Genomic DNA, 16,544 nt, shown 5'->3' with positions numbered 1-16,544 from the left:
CAGCCTTCTAACCCAATGCTCTACCGCTGAGTAACCAGGCCCCCAAAAAGGTAAAAAGTACAGGATTGTGCAATATACAATACAGCCCAACAGCCTCGCTGTCTGTTCCGCCCATGTTTGTGAGGCCATCTGTTGACCTACACACAACAGAAATAAAGGAGAAACACAAACACGTCCCTTCATGATATGTTTTACAAACCTATTTAGAGCAGTTCTTTATTGACCATTTAGGTTTATGTGTGGCTCAAAAGACCCAGAGAATGGAGGCACATGGCTGCAGTTTTCATTTCTCAGTATAAAGTAGACATTAGTAAGAGAACAAGAGATCATTTGCCAGTACACTAAATTGAACTCATACTGTAGCACATGTACAATTGGAGCGAAAGGAGGGTCTTTATACACTAAGCTATCATATCTTATTGTAAAGCTAAGCAATTACTTAAAACACAAACAATTGAGATGCAGTTTTCAATAAGGTTTCATTAAGGTAGGACTGAAGTTAAATTTATCATAAGAGGTCATGTGTCGAAGTGTCCTTGGCCAAGAGACTGAACTCCAAGTTGCTCCCGGTGGGTCATGGGAGCGGCCTCGACCAGCGGTGTGAGCAACATTGTGATCAAAGCGCTTTATAAGCGGCCGTTTACCATTGAATTGTGTTTGCCCAGTAAATGTTTGATCCACACTCCAATTCAGAAGGTGGCGGTAATGTACCTTTAAGCTGCTCTGCAAACCGCCAATAAACCTAGAAGAAGATAAAGAAGCAGAAGAAGAAGAAACAGTGGCAGCATTTTATTTTTTATGGGGCAGAGCGCAGCAAATAGCCAATTGTTGTCTAAATTACCGAGACGCTAACGTTATTCTTTACCACTCAGGTAAAGTAAAAACATTACTCCGATCGTACAGAGCAGTGAAAATAACACAGCTTTAAAGCTGAGTATTAGCGGGACGGTTTTGTTTGGATCCACACGGGCTTGCTAATGTTTCGCGTTAACAACTGCCGTAAAAGAAGCGTCGTTTGGCGCTTTTATAAAGCCGTCGACTCCCGGTCGGTCCAGTGTCTGCTCTGCAAGGGATATCAGTCCAGACAGTGTCACGGCAGCACCACGGCCATGCTCAGACACCTGCGGGTCAAACACCCTAAAGAAGTTGCCAAGAAAAGTAAAGGGCTGATACCTGAAAGCACAAACGGGGATGTAGATATGGAAACAAACGGTGAACAGTTCTGCTCCGGTAACTAAACAAACCATGTGTCGGTAGTTATGATGCTCCCTCACTTACACTGTTCCTCAGAGATGGGGGAGTGTTTTTCGGCCTTTTTATAACATAACGTAATAGTTCAACACGTTTCAGGTCTAATTTGTATTTTTGATAAAGGAGGTTCAACCTACTATTAAATCAAAGTGTTAAATTCTTTTAGATTATATTTGTGTGATATTAGCGTAAGAACACTGTTTACACTTTTGATTCAGATAATGATCACATTTGATGACAAATCAATGTCATCAAATGTAAAAGACCGTAAAACAATTAACCCACTACCAATTTTGATTCTAGATTATCTAGTCATGTCAGACAAACTTTCATCACATTGGGCTGACAAGTATTACCTTTATTTGTATTTGATGTGTCAATTTACTGACATTCTATACATTGGAAGAATAATTAATTTTAAAAAAACAATAAGTTAAATAATTGTTAGTTGCCGTCCTGATCATAGATTTGTTTTCCTTCTCTTATTTAGTGGAAGTGGCACTGGAGGAAGGAGACTCAAACAACCCTACCACTGTGAATGATTCTGATCCTCATTCCTCTATTAATGGCATCACAGAAGCTGCAGAAGGAGCTGCAGCAGAACAAATGACACATGAGGAGGCGAGTGACCGTCCTGTAATACACACAGGGCACAAACGGAGCTTGATTTGGAAGTACTTTGACCATTTGGAAAGGTTGGATGCAGCTCGCTGCCATACTTGCATGAAGAAGTTACAGTTCTCTGAAAGCAGTAGCACCAGCAACCTACGTCGACACTTGTCAAATAGACATCCAGAGTTGTTCGCTAAGCTAGTGGCTGAAACATGTAGGTCACGACAGTCCAACTCAGCATTAAGCTCAAATCCTAACGTTGATACATCGATAGTACCAGAGAATGTTGCAGCAACACAGCAGAAAGTGTTTTCAGGTAAGCTGGTGTTTGCGTGACTTAAATACATCTTGCACTAAAGTGAGCCGTCTGACGATACTTACATTTTTTTTGAGGTGTCGAAGGTCAAATCTAGAGCTGGGTGTTCTAGACTTTCCTGTATCAATGTTGGCTACAGCTGTGAAAACATTTTTGTAATATTGTAAAATTTTTGCCAACCTACTTTTCATGTAACAGGACAACAGTTAGTTGTGTAAAACATCTTAAAACATAATGAATTAAATCAGCAAATGTTTACCTTAGGTCATGAACTATTTGAATAAAGTTAATGAGATTAGTTGCTTTAAGTTTGCCTAGAATTGGTGCAATTCTGAGGGTGTAATGGTTCTGAAACAGAGACTGAAATGGCAACACAAATGTCCACACAACCCTGGGCTTTCTGTGGACTTCAGAGTCCAGAATGCCTTTTATGACTTGCAAATAGCTCTGTTTAAGCCACAGCTTGTCCTAAGTGCCAATAAGCCAATAAGGGTGCACTTCAGTGGGCATAGTCCTTGGATGTTCTTAAACCTATCCATATTATAAAAGGTGAACTAAGTGAAACTGTCCAACATTATAAATAGTATCTGGATATTTAGTAAGACAGTAGGTTGTCCTACGAGACTCACAAGCACCCTACCCAAGAATTAAATAGACAAACCTATTAATGGGTAGTTTTACTATTTTCTGATATTCTTTACATTGAAAGATTAACCCAATATTTAAAAATATATATATATATTAGTTTTTTATAACAATTATCCCTTTTTCTCTTTTGTTTTTTAGTGGAGGTGGCTCTGGAGGATGGAGACTCAGACACCCGTACTGCTGTGAATGAATCTGATGCTCATTCTATTAACGGTATTGCTGAAGCTGCGCAAGGACTTGCAGCAGAACAGATGACGCAGGAAGAGGCAAGTGATGGCCTTCCTGTAACGCGTACGGAGCACACACGGAGCTCGATTTGGAAGTACTTTGATCATTTGAAGAGTTTGGATGCTGCTCGTTGCCACATTTGCATGAAAAAGTTTCATTGCTCTCACAACAGTGGCGACAGAAATCTGCGTCGGCACATGTCAAAAAGACATCCAGTGATAATGGACAAGCTATTGACTGAAGCATGTATCTCACAAGCATCCAACTCGGCACCAAGATCAAAAGGTAATGAGGACATGAGGACAGCACCAGAGAATGTTGCAACAACACGGCACAAATTGTTTTCAGGTAAGCTGGTGAGCTGGAGCTCACTCCTACTTCTATGTTAATTTTCTCAAAAAGCATCTTCTGAAACATTTTCTGATAATGTTGTTGACAAATGCATCAATCACTTGGATAGCTATCATATCTTCATAATGTTTCACATTGGCCATATTGAAATAAATAACTTGACTCTGATGGTTAAGATATTTCAGTCATTATGGCTCAGCAATATTTAAAAAATGCTGACAAATACTGTTTCTGTTGTTGGTCTAGCATCTGCTATATTTTCCTTTTTGTATTGGTGGTGTTTGTTCTTGAGGTCATGGAACAAATCCTGTGTGTTTGTTGGTTTAGGTTTGTGACACAACTTACAAAAAATGAATGTTTTATTCACTTATCACTTGTTGCCAAACCATTTCCAAATGAGCGCAAGCTCTTCAAAAATAACTTTCTTGGCCTTAAACCATGCCTGTTATTGTAGCCTGGAATGAGATGTCTAGATCATTGGCATTTATGCAAACATGTTATATTAATCAGTATAAAGATATGATACATTTTGTTGTTTATTGATGATATAAAACATTGAATATAATAATAGCACAGTCATGTCATTTATATTGATGTTATAATACTGCGCAGACATAAGGCAAATGTATTTATATAGCACCTTTTGAATGAGGCAGTCTGGAGTTATTCATGTAGTTCATATTAAGATATCAACAGAAGCACATGAAATAAATAAAACATTAAAAATACACAGCCAAAAGCATAGAGATTTAAAAACACTGAAGGCAAGTAAAACACTACACAATAATAAAAATGCAAATTTAACTACAAGCAGCTGTGCAGGTATGTAAAATTATTTTTAAAAATTGTGTGCAATTAATTAAAGCAATGGCAAAAAGTTAGGTCTTAATGTGTAGCTGAACCATAATCACACAATCCCTCGTTTTGTTGTCCTACTGTGCCCAAGGTTTTAATTATTGTTTGTCTTTTCCCTCTCTCTTTTAAATGTGTTGAAAGACTTAAGAGAATGTGACAGAGAGAAGCGTGTGTTGAGGAGAGAGCAGGAGCTGATAGAAGCTCTAAGGAGGGCGCAGAAGGAGGAGGCTCGGGCTCTGGAGCATCAGAGGGAACTGCTTGAGAAACTGCATGCAGCGCATGCCAAAGAGACCACAGCAGAGAGGGAGAAAATTGAGTCATTGAGAAAAGCACAACAGCAGGAAGCCAAAGACATAAGTAGACAGAGAGAGGAGCTGCAGAAGGAAAAGGAAGAGCTACAGAAGAAATGGGAAGAGCTTCAGCAAGAAAGAGAACAGCTTATCTTGTTTCCCCAGGGACAGTAAGCCCTTACAACACACTGTTGGACTACTTAAATCATAAAATATGTATAAATATACATTTATATTTTAGTCAATATATATTTTCAAACAGTCCAAATGCAGTTGATGTGATTTCTGTTACAAGTGACTTTTCTCTGGTTGATCCAGGACAAACCTCCCTTGTCCCACCTCACCCTACAGTCAAAACAAGCTTTTTGTCTCTTTTTTTTAGTCTTAAACAGCATGTTGTCACTAAGAAGTGATAAAAACGGATTTGAAAATATATCCATCTTGCTGAATGCCATTTACAACATTGGTGTAAGCAAGTTTATATATGTTTGATGTGGTAGGTAATATTCTGAAGAAAATGAAATTCCCACAAACTTCTCCATCAAACTGATAAATAGCTGCTGACCTAGAAAACAAAGTGGCAGTGTGGTCTGATATATCCTAGGTAAATTGAATGTTGTTTCCAGGAATACTAAATATTAATTTTTGTTTTTTGTTTGTTTTTTTGTTTTTTCAAACTTGTTACAAGTATCTTTTTTGCATCTAAATCGGCAATTAAAGTTTTAGATTTATTTTTTATTTTTTTTAAGAGAACAGCAAGTAAAACAAAATCAAAGTAGGAGAATAAACTGGAAAAAGTTAATACCTGCTCCACACTGGTATGCAATATGCAATTTTTTAAGCATAAGGGTTTCTGCTTTAAAAAGTAACTTTTTAATAAAACATCAGTAATATCACAAAATAAAACTGGAAGATCAGCTTGATTTCTAAACATCTTATGAACCTCCCTCAAGTCAATGGGAGAAGACAACACTCACAGTCAATAATTTCAGTAGGATATCTAGCAGTCTTTGGAGCATTCATAATTTTTATGTTGTTGAGCTACAGTGGAAGAACTACTAAACGGAGGACTTGTGCAATAAAAACAGGAAGTTTGAGAGATTTACCTGAAAACCTACCTGCAAGTACAAAAGATGGACTACGCGTGTGCAGTTCAAGTGTTACCCACAGTGTGGCCTCCCAGGTAGTCCTAGGCCACCCACTAACAAATAAATGGTGACGTATTAATTTATAAAGTGGCTTTGGGTAATATTATAATAAGTGTTTAAGCTAAGGTAACGTTGGGGCGTATTCTGTGTGTGGGGATGATGATGATGATGATGATGTACTTCCGGGCAGCCTAAACCCAAGAAAGTAGTAGTTATCGCGTTGGTTACTGTAGGGAAGATGGCTGACAACGGAGGCATAGCAGTGAAAAGATGCGATTCGGGGTCTGTCTCCTCCGTGAGTATGGAGACCATTTCGGCCATGACGGAGCTGGAAGACCTGGAGAGAGTTTATCAGCACCTCTGCGCCGAGAAGGTTCGTAAAAAAAAACCGACCCTTAACGGCAGTTTGACAGCTCGGTGTTCTCGTCCACGTAAACATCCGGGAAACTGCTAGCTCAAACCACCACTGAGTGAATTAGCCCATTCTATACATTAAACCTTCTTTATTTAACCAGTCTTTTCTAAATTACGGCCAAATTAGTGAAATCGGGGTCTACCAGCGTCTTCACGCTGCCTCTGTAGATAAGGTACTGTTTACTGCTTTCGAGGCAATGTGGAAGACAGAAGGTAGCATTAAATAGTCGGGATACAAAACAATTCATAACACCTACGTTCACAAGGTGCCAAGCTCACGTTGGTGACAGCTGCTTACAAGTTAGTTGGAAATGAGTTGTTTGATAGTGGGTGGAAAAGATTGTTCAACTAACTGGGCCGGACTTTAGTAATAACTCTGAGACCATACTGAGCCTGGCTGTAGAGCTAAAGGGTGGATGAACTACCTTACCGGTGGGTGGCGGAATATAACTTGAATATTTTTACACACAAGTACACATTAGAGGAGAAAAAGAAAAGTACCGTGGGCCTACTTTTAGTTGTAACACTTAAAGAACAGACATATAAATAAATGTGAGGATTTGATAAGCTTGTGTTCAATCGTTTTAATTCGACCTTCCGGTCTCTATACAAACAATCATGCTGTCTTATAATAATAATAATAATAATAATAATAATAATACATAGAAAAATAGAAATACACCAAAACTGACAACACTTTTATCCAGTTATGTTTGATTATTTGAAAGAAACTATGGATGCATCAAAATTTGGTATTTTATGTGTACTTCACAGTATATGTATTATTTTTCATTCTGCATTTGTTTCCTATGCTGATACAGAAAGAAGTGGAAGCTGAGCTGGACCGACTGGTAGGGCAGGAGGGAGCCATTCACACAAAGATGCTGGCACTGCAGAGGATGGGGTTTGTACAGGATATTGTAGTTTGAAAATATCCGGGTTATTCTCTTTGCTTCAACGTTTATGAGTTAAATTCGGTGTCCCTAATATCATGTATTGTGTGTCTTTTTTTTTTAAATTGTAGACCTAACCTACAATTAATTGGAGGTGATGCAAGTCAGCTGTCAGGCATGATCACATTTACCTGCAGCCTGGCAGAGAATGTCAGCCACAAAGTCAAACAGCTTGATCTGGCAAAGGTAAATGGATCCTCAATAGGAGAAAAGACCCTAAAGTACAGCTTTATTAACACAGGGCTGTTGTTTTAGGCTGTGTTAATGTGTATAGGTGGTGAGAGTAACAGCATTACAATTTAATGCAATCGAATGTACAGCACTGTCTCAGATGTTTCATTTAAACTTAAGGTAATTGTGTTTATTTTTAAAAACAACTTTCATAGTAATGCAACATAATGCAAACTACAGTATTATACTGCAGTCAGCACCACTGTGACACAGTGTAGACGTTTTACAAAGGTAGCATTTATTAAAGCAGCGATGTTCCAACTCACATGTCTTATTAAATGTTCTTTTTTTGTAGACTCGACTGTATAATGTCATTCAGCGTACTGATGATATCCTCGATCTTAAGTTCTGCACGGACGGCGTGCAGACAGCTCTGCGTAACGAAGATTATGAACAGGCTGCCGCCCACATCCACAGATACCTTTCTCTGGACCAGTCAGTTATTGAACTGAGCAGACAGGGAGAAGAAAGTATGAGGCCCCCTATCTTTCTGTCACAGCATACTGCTCAGTATACACTGCATGTTGCAGATCTATTTGGCCTTGTGTCTTTTGTACATTTTTCACATCGACTGTAATGTAGGGTTTCGTAGACAAAGTGTGGACCAAACGAAATGAGACACACTAACACTTCCACTGCGTTGTCTGTACAGGCAGTACTGTGGATGCCAGTCTTGTCATGCTCCAGGAGGCAGAGGAGAAACTGAAGGTTATCGTTTCCGAGAAGCTTGATGAGGCTGTAGCAGCAGTGGACCTTGCGCAGGTGGAGAGGTTTTTCAAGATCTTTCCTCTGCTTGGCCTTCACCAGCAGGGCCTTGCCCGCTTTGGTCAATATCTCTGCAGTCAGGTCAGTAGAGTCAACCTACTGTAGTCAAAAGCAGGCATTTATTTGGTTGTGACTCCTCTGAGTTTAACTGGCGATTAAACAGTCAGTTATCAAAAAAAAGGGTTTTGTGTTTTTGGTGGTTTTTTTTTTCTGTATGGTTTTTACTACAATAAAAAGATTAAATATAGATTCAACAGAGTAAATGTGGTGGAAAATGTATGACACAGGTATTTGTGTTTCAAAATATTTCTCAACATTTTGACAGTGTTTTCACTCTGAGAAAGATCTTTCAGTCTTTGTGATTTATGTGTAATGTGATGAAGATCAGATGGTGATTTTGGATCCAAGTGCAGCTTTCAAATGTCTGCAAAGTTTCTGTTGAACTAACAGATTTACATTTTGTGCTGTCTAAGTTTAAAGGCCATGGTCATCAACTCCAGGCCTTGAGAGACCCTATCCTGCTTGTTTTCCAACTTTCCCTGCCTAGCCCACTGATTCACCTTCAGATTGACTAACCACCACAGATCCAGGTAATAAGGAGTGGGTTTTCCTGGGACAGCTGTAAAACAAGCAAGCACATTTTTGATGTTGCTGGAGTTGATGACCACTGACCGACACACCGCTTTTCTGTCGACTTCATATTATTCCTTCCTTGTTATTGCTTGTAATTTTAGTTAATTTTGATGTTGCACAGTCAACCTGATGCTATGCGATTTTCTGTTTTGTTTTTTTTTTGTTTTGTTTTGGTTTTTTTTGTTTCGTTTTAGTTTTGCGCTTAGTTTATTACTAATTTTAAAGTCTGTATTTTTCACACTTGTTCACACAGCTGGCCTCCAAAGCTGAGGAAAACCTGCTTTTAGCTATAGGAGGAGACTTGGGTGAGAAGAGAGCACTGCTAATATTTGCAGATACTCTAACACTGCTGCTGGAAGGTGAGAAAACAGGGCTGATGTTCTATGTTTTTTCAGTTTTTCTATGAATGTATCCACTGATGTGTTCGTGTGTGTTTACAGGCATCGCTCGTGTCATTGAGACTCATCAGCCGATAGTGGAAACATATTACGGTCCAGGCCATCTGTACACGCTCATCACTCACCTACAGCAGGAATGTGACAAACAGGCTCAGAAAATAGTTGACAAGTTCATCCAGCAGAGAGGATACCACAACAAGGTTTGAAAGATGTCCAACCTGCAAAATACATTACTCGCAAAAAGTTAGGGATATTCCACTCTCGGGTAAAATGTATAGAAAATGTAAAAAATTCACGCTAAAGTAATATTGTATCATGGAAGTGGGGCATTTAAGTCAAAGCGTGAGGTGGTAATTTCTTCGTCTCAAACAATGGATTTTATTGAAACAAAAGCTGAAACAACAGTAGTGGGTACACGTCAATGTCAATGACAAAATCACAGTGGGATTTTTGTGGTCAATTACCTTGTTGGAGAACAGCATGTTATACAATAAGTACTGAATAATGGAACAATTGGACATGTGTATTCAAAAGTTTAGAGGAGGTTCTGAAGTTTCACTCGATAGTTGAAAATCCCCAACTTTTGGTGAGTAGTGTTTGAGGGTTATAGTGCAGATCTGTGCTCGCGCTGACCTTGACTTTGTCCTGCAGTTTCAGGTCGTCCAGAGCAGCATGATGAAAAGCATGCCCGGGGAGAGGATTGAGCCCAGGTATTTGTGTTGTCTCAGGTCCTTTGTTTCTCTCTGTGCTCGTCTTTGTGATGTTTTTGTTTATACCTCTGTTTTACATGGACAGGGAGCTGGACCCTGTACTGACAGAAGTAACCCTAATGAATGCACGGGCCGAACTCTACCTACGCTTTCTACGTCGCCGCATTATAGCTGACTTTGAAGTTGGAGACGCTCAAAGCATCACACAAGGTACATTTTATATTGACATGCAATGATGTAGTGGAAAGATAAGCCAATTTTTACATTTGTCGTCTTCTTGGTGAGGAAAAGTGAGACAGAAATATAATTTAAAAACTACCTATACTTTACGTCATCTCCTATCAAATCAAATTCTAAGACTGTATCTATGACAACAGGGCCTGAAGTTATGACCTTTCAAAATCTGTTTCTGTGACCCAACTTGCCCCTAAATAGGGGTAAATTAATCCAAGTCGGTGTGTAAAATAAGCTACTGGGGAGAACACTGACTTAAGTATACTTAAAAAGTTTGTCAAAGATCATTCATTACTCAAAAATGACTATTCAACATTCTTCTCTATCAACGTGGCAGACAAATGTGAATTACCTCATCTTACCTTCCTCTTCCCAATGCAAAGAAGCCCATTTTAAATGCGATGCTGACTCTATACATAATTTGTCACACGTTTTGGAAAACTCAGAACATCAGCAGAATGTGGAGAAGCTGTTGAAACACTGTTTGCTGAGTAGGACGATGCAGGAGCTGATTGGTTACTACATTCCAATGGAAGAATACTACATGAGAGAGTCTGTCAACAAGGTAAACACTTTCTAAATTTATGTACACGTGCAGTCAGTTTACAATGAATTGTGGACATTTGGCTAAAATCAATCTAGTCTTCTACATGACTTCTTTAATAAATTCTCCTTCACAAAGGTGATTTTGTACAGTTTATGTTGGAAGAAAGGTGTTAATTCAACTGAATGATTGATTGTTTTGGAAAAAATATTTTGCGACCTCACCAACACTAAGAAATCCAAGTGTTATGCATTTAGAAAAAACACAAAAACATGTTAACCCTCATTAAATGTACTGATTAATTATCAGCAGTGTTCTAATGAAATCATTAATTCTCTTCAGGCTGTTGCTATGGATGCATTTGAAAAGGGACAGCTGACTTCCAGCATGGTGGATGACTGTTTCTACATTGTGAAGAAGTGCATCAGTAGAGCTTTATCCAGCTCTAGCATTGACTGTCTGTGTGCAATGATCAACCATGCAAACTCTGTGCTGGAGTCTGACTTCAGGTTCTCTCTCTTTCATTTTCACTCTGGACATTTTCAGTACTGTTTTTCCTCCATGTCTCATGCTTGTAAATGCCACTTCCTGCCCCATCTGTCTGTCTTCACCTGTCAGAGAGGTGTTGTACAATAAGCTGCGGCAGGGCTTCCCGGCAACGACACTCCAGGACATCCAGCGTGGCGTCAGCAGCGCCGTCAGTCTGATGCAGAGCAGCTTACAGCAGGGAAAGTTCAACACACTCGGCATCGAGAGCACTGAAAATGCCAAGGCAGCATTTTTGGTAAAATGCACCACCAGCCATGTATAGTAACACATGCAAGTCCATCAGTAGAGCTGTGGCAGTACAGTAGTTGAGCTTTTCAGATTATCCACCTGCCTCTCGCTTATGCACATTGTATTACAGAATGCTACTATCAGCATTAGGTGTCAGAACTAGGACCCCACTGTCTACTTTAAGTTATGCAATAATTCCAAACCCAGTTCTAAATTCGCAGATTATAAAGAACAATAGCATCCCAGCGATTATCCCAACATTTAAAAAATCACAATACATTGGACTAGCTGTTGACAAAACGAGCAAAAATTGCTGATACTAAGATTCCACTTTTAACCTTTTAACAATGTATATCTGTGTGTAACTGTTTTGATGTGGACTAACTGCAGTACTAGCATATTTAAGTAAATTATTACTGCAAATAATGGTGTAGGAAACTTGTCAGTCTCAATATCCTAACCAGTTCTCTGATGCTATAAAAAGTCTAAAATAATATCAAAAGAAAAGCTACTGGAGGCAGAATATTTTGAATCACTGGGATAAATGTGAGACACAAGAGCTTTTACACTCACGAAACTTGTCGGCAATCTTTCACACACCTTTTTTCTTTGTTTCTCAGGTGACTCTGAATAATGTTGAGGTGTGTAGTGAAAATATCTCAACTTTAAAGCGGAATCTTGAGGTAACAGCACTAGCGATCTCCCTCTCTTATAGTTATCTTGTCACTTTTAGTTTTACTGATTGTTTGTTCCTTGCAGAACGACTGTGCTAAGCTCTTCAATCAGGGAGGTGGTACAGGCGAACATGCAAAGATTGAAAGTTGCTTGTCGGATCTTGTCAACACATCAACAATGTTCAAGGATCTGTTACAGGTAGGACACACACACAGTCACAATATCTACCTGTTACCTGTTTCGAATTCTTGAAACGCTGAACATACATGCACATTTATTTGGGGCCACATGACCAGACACCATGAACCATGAGCTCAAATTCATGTATTGACTTTTTTGTTGGCATCTTAACACTCCGCTGCAAAACTATCCAAGTACAGTGGAGATCTTGTCCACGAATATCATAAACGGGATTAGTGACTAGGGACAACCCATGTTAGAGGGCGACACCCCCTGAAAATGTGTTTGACTTGTTGCAGAGAATAGAATCCCAACTCTCTCTCATGTTATATAAGGACCAGATGGCTCCAACCAGGATAGAATCTGCATTACTGCAATATCTGCGGATCAACAGTTGGTCTCAGCCTCTTTTCCAGCTCTTGGGCAGAAATATTTCCTGTGAGGCTGAGCAATGCAATACCCAAAAATTAAGAGCACATCTTCCAGTTCCCCTTTTTATTTAGGGCAGCCCCCAGTCTGCCGGTCCACAGGTACCGGCCCCACCTATCAGCTGTGATGTCCAACAAGACAACAAGACAGTCCAACAATGTTCCTTCATTGTCTCAGGGCACATCTCATCCACACCTGGTGTCTTGCCTCTGAGGTGCTTCTTAACTACCTCAGAGACCATTGCCAGAGATAAGGGTGAGGCCTCCCTCGAGTCTTCCAGCTCTGCCTCCTGACAACAGTCAGGACAACAGTCCATATTAATGGAAAAAGTGGATTGGGTGTAATACCAACCCGCTGAGTTTCCTGTGATTGTTTTGGAAAAGAAGTGTCATCAATGTATAGATGTAAATACTCAAATATCAACAACCAATCACCTTATGAAATCCCATTATAAACACATTTCAAACAAACACATTCTGATGGCAATGGCTGTTATAACTGAGCAGCTGATCCCAGTGTTGTGTTGCTGGTGTCTAATTAGTACTGCAGTAAACAGCCATGGATGTTTGTCAGACTGTTGCAGAAGAAAGTTTCCCCTGTACATTGTACTTACTTACATTTTACTACAAAACCGGTCAAACATTTGGTAAAATGTCAGTGCAAGGTGATCACAAGCAGCACTTGCCATATTTGGCTTGGCTGTTAAAATACAAAGAAAGGAGGGGAAACATTTTTGGTTTAGGATGTATCCAAGGTGTTTTTAGGAACCTTTGATGTAAATGTGTATAACTCAACTCTACTTGTGCTACTGTAAGCGTCTTTGGCTGCGTGTCCACTGAGATTAGGACTGTCCCATAGCATAACGTCCATGATGTAGTCCTCTGAACCTCTTTATTACATTCTGGCAGGTTAACCCTAGATGATGTCAATTACATATTTTATATTATCCTAATTAATTGGTTTTAATTAATTTTAAATATTAGGGTCATCCTTCAATTTGGATATGTTGCGTGACTTTCACCACTTGAGAGGAAAGTTATTTTATTTACTAGTTTTTATTTTCATAATGTAATTTACATTACTACAAAATACATTAACTTTTAAGTCTGTATCATCCCTAACTGAGGTCTTCGTTTACACACTGTTGAATATTTTGTCTCACAGGAGGGTCTGACTGAGTTAAACACAACGGCCATAAAGCCTCAGGTCAAACCTTGGATCAGCAGCTTCCTGTCCATCTCACACAACATAGAAGAGGTAACTGATGCAGAGAATTGTGCAAATATACCAGAAGTCATAAAGCATGCTGCTGTAACTGCTGGTGTTTTTCACAGGAAGAGTTTAATGATTATGAAGCTAATGACCCCTGGGTGCAGCAGCTCATCGTTAACTTGGAGCAACTAATGGCAGAGTTCAAGGTATCAGCACCAGTTAAATTGTCACTTTTCTGTTTGCTGAGTATATTGGACAGTTTGCAGGGGTGGAGGAATTATTCACATCCTTCACTGAAGTAAATGTGCTAATAGCGAGCAGAAATGTCTTATTTCAAGTAAAATTCCTGCCTTTAAAACCTTAAAGGTGCATAAATATACTTGTGTATTGCCAAATCAACATGCGGACAATGATCCGCTTTGGTGACCCTGAACTCGCAGGATAAAAATTATTAACGCATTATTATCAAAGCAGTATTTTACTTTTGTACTCAGTTGAAATGGATCTATTTTTTAATAGATATTATTTTTTAAACAATTATTATTGGGTATTTGCTCATTATGTTATTGACTTGTTTGTTGAAATATTAAAATATTTGTAATTTTTAAATGATTTATTTTTCAAAATTACAACAATTCTGTAGTAGTTGCCGATTAACTTTCTTTAAAAAAGATATTATTTCTTTAAGATTTAAAGAGTCATCTACTAATTATCTCAGCTCTGCTTCTATTGACTGTTCTGGCATCAAACACCATAGTCTATAAACATATGTGCACATTTCTTAATTTCTAATAAGTCTTACTATAAATAAGTGCAGTGCAGTAAAAAGTACTATATTCTTTGACGCTTCTAATCATCTTTCTTGTGCCACACCACCAGACTGCCCTCTCTCCTGTCATCTATGACACGCTCACCAGCCTGATGACCAGTTTGATTTCTATTGAAATGGAGAAGACTGTGCTGAAATGCTCGTTCAGCAGGGTGAGGGGCTGAGCTCACCCACAAGGTGGCACTGAGCTCCCTGTACATCACATTTACTGACAATTTTTAATGAGACCAGGAATGACGGGAGGCTTTTTTTTGTTGCCTTCGTATTTTAAGCAGGAAACTTCTAAATATTTACATTGTGTACCACTGTGAACAAAATATAAGTGTTTATAAAATGTATTCATACTCTTGTTTTTACACCATGTCGCTCATTTTGCTGTAGCTTGGAGGGCTGCAGTTCGACAAAGAGCTTCGGTCTCTTGTGGCATATCTCACCACTGTGACCACCTGGACCATCAGGGACAAGTTTGCTCGTCTCTCACAAATGGCTACGATTCTCAACCTGGAGCGGGTAATTTCAGATTGTTTTACACAGAATATACATCACAAATAGCTAAAATGTGTCTTCTTATCTTACATTTACTTAAGTACAATTTACAGTCCATTTTATGCTATTTGATACTTTACTGCATTTCAATTATAAATATTGTAATTTTTCCAGCGTCCATTTACTTGACATCTTTAGTTAGAAGTTATGTTGAGGTTACAAATATCTATACAAAATGTATTGTAAGCTACTAAAATATGATGTACTTTTATAAACGGAAGCACATAAAATTAATGGAAATAACTGGGATAGAGTGGAGACCTGTTCAGGGTTTACACTGCCTTTCGCCCAATGACAGCTGGGATATGCTTCAGCCCCCGTGACCCTGAACAGGATAAGCGGTTAAAGATAATGGATGCATGGATACATGGAAATAAATAGCTCCACCTCCACCAGTGTCCATGTGACACGGGGGTCTGCACACATCTCTAGTCTAACGCAGCGCTAAGACCTTTCTTGTAAAAGAGACAGAAAAATGTATTTACATGAATATTCAAAAACTAACACTTATGTACTTTTGTTATATTTAGCAAAGAAAATCTAGTAATCTTCAGTTTGCTGATGCTTCATTTATGTTTCTGAATTTACATTTTCAGCTTTTTAAGTGTCGAAAACTGATCTGTGTGTTATGTTAAACTAGTGCTAATCCTTTTTTTTGTCATGTCACATCCAAATTATCCTTTTTGTGGTGGGTATATGCAATAGCTTTCTCAAAAAATTACTCACAATCTTACTGTAATATAAATGTATAGTATATTTTTATCACTTGTATCTCTTTTTGTTGTAGGTAACTGAGATCTTGGATTACTGGGGTCCTAATTCAGGCCCCCTGACATGGCGACTGACCCCAGCAGAAGTGCGTCAAGTTCTGGCGCTGCGTATCGACTTCCGAAGTGAAGATATCAAGAGGCTGAGATTGTAACTCGTGAATCGGCAGCACCCAACTTGTGATGCATTTCTCTAAAGAGTAAAGAGCTCTACACAATCCAGGTTTCTGTGAATGAATGTGGGATGGCAAACGGCTGTGCTTTTGTTTTGATTTGTCTGAAACAAAGATTATCATTGCTCTAAGGATATTTCAGTGTTTCAGAGTTTTGGGACACTACTCTACATCCAGCTGATGTCAGTCCTTATGAGAACTACAGCTCAGGTGGTGGGGATGGACCATTTGATATGAGTTAAGTGTAAAATATGCAGAATGTTAAATATGTAATTAAAGTGTGAGTGTGTGTAATTATATCGCAGCGGGACTCCCAATCTTTTAACCTGTAACTGCAAGAAATGAGGACACTTTGAGAAGTGGAGCTCTGTGGCT

At 38.9% G+C, this 16,544-nt stretch overlaps 2 protein-coding genes across 3 annotated transcripts; both read left to right on the top strand.

Moving 5' to 3' along the window:
• Positions 1-743: 743 nt before the first annotated feature.
• Positions 744-5,631, top strand: LOC137104774 (uncharacterized). The gene is made up of 4 exons (XM_067486448.1): positions 744-1,230; positions 1,742-2,179; positions 2,966-3,403; positions 4,403-5,631. Exons 1-4 carry the CDS (start codon positions 978-980, stop codon positions 4,723-4,725), a joined length of 1,452 nt encoding a protein of 483 aa, XP_067342549.1. The 5' UTR covers positions 744-977; the 3' UTR covers positions 4,726-5,631.
• Positions 5,632-5,897: 266 nt separating this feature from the next.
• Positions 5,898-16,466, top strand: cog4 (component of oligomeric golgi complex 4). 2 transcript variants are annotated; one of them, XM_067486430.1, is made up of 19 exons: positions 5,902-6,072; positions 6,935-7,017; positions 7,138-7,252; positions 7,593-7,767; positions 7,950-8,143; positions 8,949-9,054; positions 9,136-9,293; positions 9,745-9,803; positions 9,889-10,013; positions 10,484-10,602; positions 10,924-11,090; positions 11,200-11,365; positions 11,979-12,041; positions 12,118-12,231; positions 13,807-13,899; positions 13,977-14,060; positions 14,734-14,835; positions 15,065-15,193; positions 16,017-16,466. In XM_067486430.1, exons 1-19 carry the CDS (start codon positions 5,938-5,940, stop codon positions 16,149-16,151), a joined length of 2,322 nt encoding a protein of 773 aa, XP_067342531.1. In that variant the 5' UTR covers positions 5,902-5,937; the 3' UTR covers positions 16,152-16,466. The 2 variants fall into 2 exon arrangements, with proteins under 2 accessions (XP_067342539.1, XP_067342531.1); XM_067486438.1 differs by lacking the exon at positions 16,017-16,466 and having other exon boundaries at positions 5,898-6,072; positions 14,734-14,860; positions 15,065-15,197.
• Positions 16,467-16,544: the final 78 nt, after the last annotated feature.

This window comes from Channa argus, chromosome 2 (genome assembly GCF_033026475.1).
Source record: "Channa argus isolate prfri chromosome 2, Channa argus male v1.0, whole genome shotgun sequence".
In the NCBI taxonomy this organism is placed as follows: domain Eukaryota; kingdom Metazoa; phylum Chordata; class Actinopteri; order Anabantiformes; family Channidae; genus Channa; species Channa argus.
The sequence above is the reverse complement of the archived record's forward strand: the minus strand, read 5'-3'. Positions and strand labels throughout refer to the sequence as shown.